General features: G+C 41.1%; 1 protein-coding gene across 1 annotated transcript; it reads right to left on the bottom strand.

Annotated features, from left to right (window-relative positions):
• Positions 1-1331: 1331 nt before the first annotated feature.
• Positions 1332-9868, bottom strand: cyld2 (cylindromatosis (turban tumor syndrome) 2). Its single transcript, XM_032550646.1, has 14 exons — positions 9670-9868; positions 8921-9399; positions 8593-8722; positions 7099-7346; positions 6845-7013; positions 4615-4747; positions 4361-4465; positions 4199-4278; positions 3160-3226; positions 2934-3066; positions 2726-2834; positions 2519-2637; positions 2228-2432; positions 1332-1991 (listed from the first exon to the last, which is right to left on the bottom strand). The coding sequence occupies exons 2-14, from the start codon at positions 9353-9355 to the stop codon at positions 1786-1788; spliced, it is 2139 nt and encodes a 712-aa protein (XP_032406537.1). The 5' UTR covers positions 9356-9399; positions 9670-9868; the 3' UTR covers positions 1332-1785.
• Between the last annotated feature and the right edge of the window lie 855 nt (positions 9869-10723).

Below are 10723 nucleotides of genomic sequence, written 5' to 3' on the forward strand. Positions count from 1 at the left end.
TTTTGACTTGATACTTTCGGATTTGTTTTTGCAGGCTAAGGTGATCATATGTGACATGCAACTTACAACATACAATAATTTAGAAAAAACAAAAATTGGCTTCACACAGTGAAATTAATGCAGATTTTTGTCTAACTGACATTAGTTCAAATTGACACAGGGCCAAATATATACTTTAAACCCCACATGCTTTCCAGAAATGTATGTTTTGTCGCTAGTTCCATTCCAAAGCCAGTCTTGATGTGTGCTTGGCTTATGGTCAGATGTTGTAAAAATTGAGCTGCAGGGAAAATGCAACGACAAATGTTTTGGAGAAGTCAAACTGAAGCTTTCCAACGTCATAACGTGCCACTCTACAGTGGTGGTAGCATTCTGCTAAGGTTCTGTTTGGCGACCAGAAGTTTATAAAATGAAGTTTCTGTTTGTGCTTCAAAAAGTAGGTGAAGTAGTACCCAAACAGATCTCTTCAAATTCACCCCAGATCAAACAGCAGACGGTTAAAACTGGGATACAACTGGAATGTTTTAATACGAGACCAAACACAGCTGGAACTGCAGCATTAAGCTAATGAAAAATGTGCTCTCATTAAAAATGCGTACTATCTTTAAAAGCAAGGTCATTGCCAGGAAACCAACAAATTTAAATTAACTATTTGTGGAAAAGAATACTGCTCAGGTATCCTGCTATAATTATACTTGGTGGCTTTCGTAAAGCAAACGAGCATGTAGCTCCTCTACAAAGGAAGATTTTTCCAAATTTTAGTCGGGGTGCATGTGCATAGTTGAGTTTGTAAACAGAGTTTTGAGCTTTATGAATGTAAACCTCTGACTGGTACAGTTACTGCTATGAGCAGTATCCATGTCCGGGTGTTGTAGTTTATTTAGGTGTGTCTGACATTGTCAAGCCCATGAAAGAGGTTGATGGTGAAGCCTTGTTTCTTTTTTAAACAACGCAATTAAAAACAAAAACTTGACAATCTTTAAGTACATTTCTAGCAAACTTGACTGAAACTAAACCAAATTTGACTGTAGAATCGTGATTAGCACTGGTTTAAAATACTGATCCGACAGTTGATGTGATAATAATCTGTCTTGCAAACATAATTTTGTCCACAAGAGGGAGGCAGAGGGCTGCTAAGATGAGTTAAAAGTTATTCTGTTGATTCTCCAAAAAAAGACTCCTACGATAATTCTACTAAGAATACAGAGCAGTCAATCAAACACTAATGTTTCATTCTGTAATATGTAAAGTGCTTTTTAAGTGTGATTATAATACATTCTGGAATACTTCCATACTGTACTGCTTGGATTTTGTATGAAAGACGAGAAGTCTTAATTGCAGAAGATCAAATTTTAATAAGCGTTTTATACTCACTTATGTACATTTGTGGAAAAAAAAACAACCCAGCAAGTACAATTGTCTTCAGGTAACATAACATGAGGTTCCATTAGAAGATGCCATTTAAGTGATTCAATTGCCTGAAACAGAATTTTCCAAAGACATCTTTATTGATAAAAAGTGCAACTCCGACATTTAAAAGGTAAAAACAAAGCCTTTAAAAACATGTCACTCTGCTCTGTGACTTTAAGAGCTCATTCATCTCAAACAAAAATCCACATCAGCTTCGAGCGTGACCTATTTATTAAGTTCAAACATCTGAACTGCATTTTCCATCTTCAATGAAGTTCCAAGCATCCATTTCAGTTCCCGCTGCCTGGATGCAATAAAGTGCATAAAAGCCAATTAGGCTGTTGTGGAACACGGCGTTCTTGCGCTCAGACAAATCTACTGTTCCTCGTCGCTTGGCTTCGAGACCGACATTTCTGGGCTGTGGTATAAATACATGTAGGAGTCGCACAGAAGCCTGCGGACCAGCTCCGGCGCGAGAGCCGGGTTCGCCCGGGTGAGCTCCTCCTCCGGCTGGCCCAGGAAGTCGCCGAGCTCGGGACAAGCTCGGACCTCGGGAACGCTGTAGCCCTTCTCGTCGTCGCCTGCGACAAGGAGAGCGACCTCAAGATTAGTGATCAGCTTGAAACGAGATAAGAAGGGCAAGTTGGAAGATGTCAGAGTTGCTCTCGACTTCTTTATCGGTTACGGTCAAGGTTGAGTTAAAACAAAAATACTCCAGTCAGGAGGAGCTAAAAAAAAACAACAAAAAAAAACGGGGGGCCTTCTGTTGCACAAACTTTTTTCTTGTGTGAAGTTAAACAAAAACAAAGCAGCTTACCGTGTCTGTCCGCCATGCTGTCAAAGAAGAGCCATGAGTGGGGATCAGGGCCGTATTTGACAAAGGACACAAAGTGGCTGGTTTGAATGCAAAGCACACCAAACAGCTGCATGGTGCGCCTCGGCAGAGGAGCGTCGGTGGCTACGCCTTCAGCCACAGCCAGCGCCTTGAGAGAATGGCTGCACCGCGACCGATGGGTGTGTACCTGGAGAAAACACCATCAAGAGTTAAATATTCTACTCTCTAAACCCAGTGAGTGGATTACTCTTTTGAAATGGTTTCCATGCCTACCTGGGTGTTGCAAGTACTGCAGTACTGCTTGATTCTTCCTGGTTGCAGTTTATGGTCTGGCAAACACTGGAGACACTCGAACTTTGCCATCTGTCCGCAGATGAAACATTCCCTAGGAGCTGTTGGGTGAAACGGTAAACGGCCCGTGAGCACGTTTTCACAAATGAGTGGATTGTATGAATGAAATACAAACAGAAAGTCCCTCACAGTTGTACAGCAGATCTGTGACGTCCAGCTCAGTGGATGGAACGATGTGAGAAAACATCTTGTACTTGCTTCCACACCTTGGCATCTGGATTATGAGGCAAGACGGCATCTGAGGGAGGCAAAGGATTTTTTTTTAATGCTTAAACATGAAAAGAAAGTTTTGATAAACTCCTTCAGGATTGGTTTTCAGGAGAGAGGGAGGGCTCACGGTTTCGAATTTGATGTCGCCCGACATGCAGGATGTGTCCAGCAGCTTTTGGACGGTGGGCGTCTGGCCCATCTGCTCCTTTTCCAGAAAGATCTGGAGTGTGTAGGCTCCGTGAGAGCTTCCTCCCTCCGATCTTAGGAGACACGAGTGTTCGGTAACTTTACTACTAGAAATATGGTGTATGCCAAGTATGCACCGTAAGCTGGGCGTCGTCGTAGCAACCTACCGGAGCTTCAGCAGGGGCTCGATGCAGAGCACCTTCTGAAACAGCACTGAAATGAACTCCTCAGGATCTGATTTTGGAGCAAAGCAGCAAAGAAAACGACCGTTAACGAGTTACACTCACAGAACTGTTCGCACTCTGACTGGCAAAAGAATTTATTGAACTTTTTTCACTACTCAATAGTATATTTTATTGGGAATTTATGCAATACGTCCAACACTGCATAACAGTAAACTACATCTTTTGCTGAGATTAAAATTGTCTTTTTTGAATTTGTGTCTCCAGGCTTCGTAAATATAATCACTTACATTTATGCACATTATTATTATTTTTTAAAGTTTTTTAAATAGCTTAAGTTCTTTGGCATGTGAGCAAGTCTGGCTGCAGACTCTCAATTGGATTTTACTTTGGATTTTGACTGGGCCATTCTAACACATGAACATGCTTCGATCTAAACTATTTATGTATTTATAGATTCAAGTGAACATGTGATGTGTTGATATAAAAAATTTTGAATGTAAAGGAGTAGTTGGAAGGGAAAAAAATCTTATATCTTCTATACCTTCTCTCAATTTGCTATACCATAAGTAACTAAACATCAATGATCCATCCAGATTCGTCTTTAAACACAAAACAGGCAATAAATGTCTATATATAAAGAAATTATAAAGAAAACGTACATTATCTTCGTAATGATACTCTGAGTCAATGTACTTCATTATACCTTGATAGAATATTATATTTGATTATTTTCTTAAAAGTAACGAGTGATCTACCCTCTTTGGTAGTTCTGAGGTTTTTTTTTTGGTTTTTTTATCTCCTGCCCTCTCAAATTATATCTCTCTTCAATAAATCTGAACTATTGATGACTGTGCAGTGTTCGCTCTCCACCACACACAGAGATCATTTAGTTGTATTGGAGTAAAAGGAGTACAAGACAAATGCATACCACACTTTTTCAGAATTGCCTTTGAAGATTTAAAAAAAAAAAAAAAAACTTAAGAATACCCTTGTAAGGCTCCAGATGTGCTGCAGTATGTACCTTTTTCGTTTTTGCTGAAAGTCTCACAGCCAAGTTTCTTCCGGAAGTTCATCACACTCTGTGCTGGCACGAAGCCTTGTCTGCAAGGAATGGAAACAGTTTAGAATGTCTTTTATAAGACAAGAGCAGGTCAAGCTGAAGAGTGTTAAACCGGCGTTTTACCTGCGCAAGCGATTGACTATGGATTTCAGGATGCAGGTTATTGGTTGCCCTTTGCCAGCCGGTTTGTTGCAGATGGCATCCACAGTCACAGACGAACTAAACAAACTGAGATACAGAAATATCTCTTACATTCTGCATTTCTCCAAGCACTAATTCACCTGTGCAGAGGCTTCAGTTGAAACAATAACGATAAAGTGAATCTTGGCGTCCTTAGAAATGAAATCAAATTGTTTTTTTTGTTGTTGTCTTGTTACCTGAAAAGTGTAGCATCCAGGTAGCATGAGTTGATATGACCCTGTATGCCCTTCATCTTCCCCACGAACAGCGACGCTGCCTCTGATTCAGGGACAGGCGGCGCATCTTCCTCCGACTCTTCATATGCAGGAACTGGAAAGAAAAGCACACGCAAAACATGGAGTCTGTGAAAATCAGTCAAGTTTATTTAAGTTTTACCAACTTCAATGCAAAAAAAAAAAAAAAAAAAAAAGAAGAATCGGGGGAAGTTTAAAAACAGCTGTAAAGTTACTGACAAGTTGCACGATCCGCAAGATCTTTAAGTAAACACTTTTCTTCTCCCCGATACGCTGTTCAGTCTGCATTCCAGTCATTATTCTGTTTTATGCTGCAGATAAGATCAGGCAAACACACAACATGTTTTCCAGCAATAATTTTTGACGTGCGTTTGCAAGAAGCGAAACGAGATGACCCATTTTCTCCACCTCATTGTGACCGTCGCAGTCACTCCCAGCCTTCGCAAAATTCGCTACCTGCATGCACGACGTCAGCGCGCGGCACTTGGAAATTAAACAGCCACTGATTTATTGCAGGGAAAGCGCTAACGCCGCATTATGCAACACTACCACGTCATAAAACGTAATTAAAACTGCATTATGTAATAACGTAATATAATTGCGCTTCGAACCATAATTAAACGTCATTAAAACCACATTATGTAATAATAATCTTGGCAAAATGTTATAAAATTCTCAAACACTACAGAAATACTTTCAGCCACATAACAACAATATTACCTTTTGTTACAAAATGTGGAAGTGGGTCTTTTTTCTTTCTTTTTTTTAGACATGATCATTTGAAATAAAGGCGCATTGCGTAATAAATCACAATCTGTCATCCTAATCAATATACGTCTAATAACGATGATGTTACAGATCCTACAAGCATTTAAATTGAAACTTTGATCAAGGAAAGCCAAACTTTCAGTCACTTAGCTGCCTTTTCAAGCTAGGACTAAACAAAAAATCAATTAATCGCATGATAAATAAAAATTAGCGACCTCATTTTAATCTATCGGCTTTATCGTGTCTTCCTGCCTTTTTCTCTTTCTATTGCTGACACTGGATGAAAAAAGGCTCAACTCTGTTGCTCTCCACTGACCCTCCCTTCCTCATTTCCTCGGCGTAATGGAGGAGTGAACTATTGCCAGATATGCCCGTCTTCTCCATCTAAATCTAATGATTATTGAAGGGCAATATAGTATACAGACTTCATAATCTGTGCTCTTTTGGTTGAATGTAGTTTTTATTTCTACTTTGGTTTTATGCTGCGCTTAGTTTTCATTCAAGTGCAGTTTTTGTTAACGGAGACCGAGAGTCCATTTTATTTTTGTTTTTGGTTGTCTTATTTATTTTGTTTACCAGTTCCAACGTTAAGTGTTCTTTTGAAAATAACGTGCATTTATTTTTGGCAGGATGTGCTTGCATTATTATGTCATTACATCAGTTTAAAACATTATCGTTTATCGCAATAAATTTTGAGACAATTAATCGCTCAGCAAAGTTCATCATGACAGGCCTGTTTCAGACTCATAGACAGAATGTATGCCAAAAGAACTCAAATTGCATTTGAGAATTTTATCACATTTTGCGTCTAATTCTAAACAATGAGGTCTTAATTTTGTTTTCTTACATATTAAAACTTTGATTTCCTTACATCATTACAAACTGTAGTGTCACATGGGCCTGTCATAGTAAAAATAAATTACTGGATGATCAAGCAAAGTCAAAGTCATGGCATAATAATGTAAGTATCAATAAACTTTAAATTCTAATGAACATTTAACACTGAAATTGGAAGATATTTTAAAATATCTAAAATAAATAAACAAAAATAATAAAAAAAACTTCAAATAAATTAATTAAACTAAATTGTCCTTCAAGAAAAAAGGACTAGTTAAGACCAAAGCACCAGACTGAAGAATATTCTCGTCCAGTTTTTGGTAGGAGAACAGCGAAAAAATTATGCAAATGAAAATTATTGAGTTTGTTTTACTTCATGGTGCGATTAATTGATTTGTTGCGACAGGCCAAGCGTTACACTCTCCGTTGCGGCTGCTTGCATTTAGAACAACAACTATAATTTTCCATAACATGGCAGCTCTGTTGTATATCTCTAGATTTACAATAGAAATGTATACATGTGTGTAGTTTCAGCTGTGTGTGCATAACTTGAAATAAAATATCAAACCTGGAGGGATTTCTGTGGTCTTGAACGTCTCCGTTTCCGTGGCGGAGCAGAGGAACCGGCTGTCTGGGCTGCATTTTGTGACGGGAACAAACAAAGCGCAGTTCTGCCTGCAGGTGAAGTACCGCTGATCTTTGTACACCCCGTCAGAGCAGCCCGTCACTTCATAGTCCTGCGACCACATCATACTACAATAAGCATAATCGCCGTTTGTAACAAAACCAGAAGAACATTTATGCAAACTTTGAATCCCTCACCAGCTCAAGCCCGGCCCACGTCTCCGGCTTCCCGTCTGGGATCCCCAACCACCGGATCACTCCGTACACCGTGACCCCTGCGTTGTTGACGACCTCCACCAAGGAGCCGACCTCTAGAGGGACAGTAGGCTCGCTCTGCGTCTGGCCTGCAACGACGCTTCGCTCCGATTGGCTGTCGGCGGCTTGTCCTCTGAGCGTCCCGATACTTGGCATGGAATTGATGCGCATCACCACTGTCCCAGTTGAGCCTGCAAACAGGTATGACGTGTGAGTGAGAGGGAGGGGACAGAGTCATGAGACTTTTTTTTTTTTTACTTCCAGGCTGATTACATGGCATCTCGGCACGTTTCCAGCCAACATGGCACCATAAGTGTGATGTCTTGCATATGTATTCACATTCCCAGAAGTTTTTTTTCCCTAAATTTTATCTCCAAAGCCAGAAGCTTTAAAATATTTCATCGGGATTTTATGCAGAAGGCCAAAATAAAGTTAATGAAGTGGAAGAAGAGCCATCTTTCACTATTGGCATTTTAGTGTTTTCATGAAGATGTGCAGTGGCACAAATTGTGTTTTTACAGTGTAGACCAAAAACTTCTACTTTTGCACCTGTGAGACCCTCAAAGTATCACTGCTAAAAAAAATAAATAAATGTAAAAAAAATCTTACCAAGTTTTTTGCCTACATTTCTTGTGCAAAGATCTACACGAAAAAACAAAAACTTACAATTAGCTTTTTAGCACGATATAGGAGCTTGTTTTAAGTCAATGATTCCTTACTTTTGATTTGTTTAAAGTACTTGTCACATGGAAAAATTGTTTTGTTGGAATTACTGACTTAAAACAGGCTCTTACATCTTGCTAAAAAGTTACTTGTAAGTTAGTTTTGTTGTATTTCAAGAACATTAAGGTGTTTGCACTAAAAACTGGAGAAAAATACGTCGTATTTTGTGTTTTTGCAGTGTTGAGATAGTTTTATAACCCAACCCTACTGCAACCCACAGTCTGACCTGTCTGGTGTGTTCTTCAGCCTTCATGATGCTAAATGCTGCTAGCATCATGAAGGCTAAAGTAGTTCCCTCACCACTGAGGCCTCCAATAGGACAGCTGAATTCACGAAGGTCGACGAGAAATAAAGTTTGTGTCTGTGGCGTGACAAACGCATGTTCAAGGGGTGCGAGTGGTTTTGCAAGGCACTGTATCTATACGCCTCCAGTGAAGGTATGTAGACAGTTTCATGACGGCCAGCTGCAAAAAAAATGCAAGATCATGTGACAAAATCTACTGTCGTACATTCCAGAGCAACAGAACCGGTCTTTCCGGCTGTACGTGTGACAAGACGTACATGAGCGCCTTGCCTGCATCCCTCCCCCCACTTCAGGTATCACAGGTCCTTGATCAAAGTCCGATACCTTCAGAGCAGCGATTCTTTAAATCATGGCCTGCTGGAATATCGAGATGTTCTGACATTTTTCAGTTCAGGTCGGTTTGAACTCACCGCCTCTTTTGATGTCTCTGTACTGCAGTCCCAGGGGGACGGAGTAAGACGGGACCACCTGGATGATGTCTGAAGCGGTGAAAATGGGAAGCGGTCCAAGTTGTTTGGGCGACAAGTTGTCTTCGGTGTCCTTTGACAGAAACGGAGAACAAGCGGTTACTGGAAAGCAAACAGCTTTACGTACACAGATCTTAAGATCAAGCATGTTTGCATGTGGCGTTTGGACAATTTTGGAAAGACCATAAGGGATCATTTGCTCGTTATTCATCAACATGCAACTGAGGATCAATTTGTGCATGAATTGAGGAAAAAAAAACGACAAACTCACCACAAATTCCACCTGGAAGCCCAGCATGTTCAGGTCGTCCTTGCTCTCCTTCTTTCCGATCTGCATCAGGTTCTTCACCACCCCGGGGACGTGGCCCTTCTTGTACCTGATCACCACCAGGTCGCCCGGGGTCAGCTCGCAGATGGCCGAGAAGAGCTGCGGGTTGCACAGCATCTCCAGGCGTCTGCTGGGGCTGGAGATGTAGAGCAGCAGCTGGGCCTGGTGTCGGGTCAGGGGGTACGCGTCCTCCGCCTTCACCGGGCCCCCGTTCTTGGGGCTCCCGGCGTTGGAGCCGCAGCCGTACATGAGCCCCGTCAGCTCCCCGCGCGCCGTCTCCGCCTCCACGCGACCGATGCAGCCGCGGCAGAAGCCCCTCCGCGACTTCCCGCGGATGACTATGAAGAACCGGTCCTTGCTCGCTGCTTTGGGCTCCATGGTGCTCCCGTCAGGCCGCCTTTCCGTGATAAGGAAGGTTGAATCTGGACGAGAGTTCAAGGAAGCGGTTCAGACATGGAAATGCAGTGGAGTTACAGGATCCTGACCGACTATTACATCATTTTGTTTCCCGATAATACCCCACTAAACAAGTTGTTGGCCAAATAAAAGACGTTCACGCGGAAGTACGAGCTTTAAAAAATTCCCTTTAAGTCCCCAAAACAGCTGGTTTGACAGGACTATAGTAGCCTTTATTAAACGAAAAGAGCTCAGTGAAGAGTTCAGATTTAAATTAGAAAGTGACTTTTACTCACTGCCAGTTTGTATTAGTCCAGGTGAGTTCGGCGGATTAAATCGACTCAATGGCAGATAAGTCCAGATGCGACGCTACACTTCCTCCTGACTCGTGCCGAGGAGGAGATAACTATTATTATTAATCCTGACCCGCATGTAATCAGCAACGCCTCCTTCCAGAGCTTTAAACTCTCCGCCCACAGCGGTTATCACGTTAGAGAAAAAAATAGTCCCTCCGTCCCGAGCCACCTGACGAGCAGCAGCTGAGGAATGAGCAGCGATAACGTTCAGCAGAGCTGTGCAGAGACCTTTGGAGGGGCAGGGGCTCAAAGTTAAAAAAGGGGCACATTGAACAAGATCTTAAAACACCGAACAACAACACAGCAACAACCCATGTTGATCAAGAATTTAATTGGATCCTATTATATCATTGCCATCATACAGGAACAATGCAAAGCAAAAGTAATATATATTTTCCCCAACAGGTATAAAGTTACAGTTTCTGCTGCTGACAGTCCTGGAGGGCTGAGCTGATCTGAGACTGTAGCTGTTAAACAGACCAGAGGAGAGAAGGTCAAAGGTTATGAAGTTATGAAATAAGCTAATTTGCTGCCATTTTACTAATTAAGCCCTAATAATATCTATTTAACCTCTAGAACAACCTGGCTGCAGACTGATTTATAGATCAAAAAAAGCTCAAAGAGGTTAACTCTATATAATAGTTTGATGTTAAACCTCTAGATCTAGAATTATAATACTGGGATATCAAGACAAATAAAACTCAGTAGCTGCTGGTAGGGGCCTTCAGACATTCAGGGGCCTCCAGACATTCAGGGGCCCCTAGAAATTGTTTAATTGTAACACAGACCGTAGATCTAAACCTGTAGCATCATTTATAGAGAATAACAATGTTATTACATTTTATTTAATGCATTCAGCTGAGAAAAATAAATAGTACATTTAGGATTTAATTAGGACGTTTACTTTGTAAAAGTTTAAAGAATCATCTTCATAGTTTGATTGTTGTGTTACCATGGCTACAATATGGTGTAATCTTTGTGTTTGAATTGGGTT

This window comes from Xiphophorus hellerii, chromosome 20 (assembly GCF_003331165.1).
Source record: "Xiphophorus hellerii strain 12219 chromosome 20, Xiphophorus_hellerii-4.1, whole genome shotgun sequence".
Classification (NCBI taxonomy): domain Eukaryota; kingdom Metazoa; phylum Chordata; class Actinopteri; order Cyprinodontiformes; family Poeciliidae; genus Xiphophorus; species Xiphophorus hellerii.

Coding starts and splice junctions, on each gene's coding strand:
- cyld2 (XM_032550646.1), bottom strand. CDS start 9,355: ATGGAGCCCAAAGCAGCGAGCAAGGACCGGTTCTTCATAGTCATCCGC. Junction 4,466..4,614: donor CTGGATGCTACACTTTTCAG/GTAACAAGACAA, acceptor TCTGTATCTCAG/TTTGTTTAGTTCGTCTGTGA. Junction 2,638..2,725: donor CACAGATCTGCTGTACAACT/GTGAGGGACTTT, acceptor TTCACCCAACAG/CTCCTAGGGAATGTTTCATC.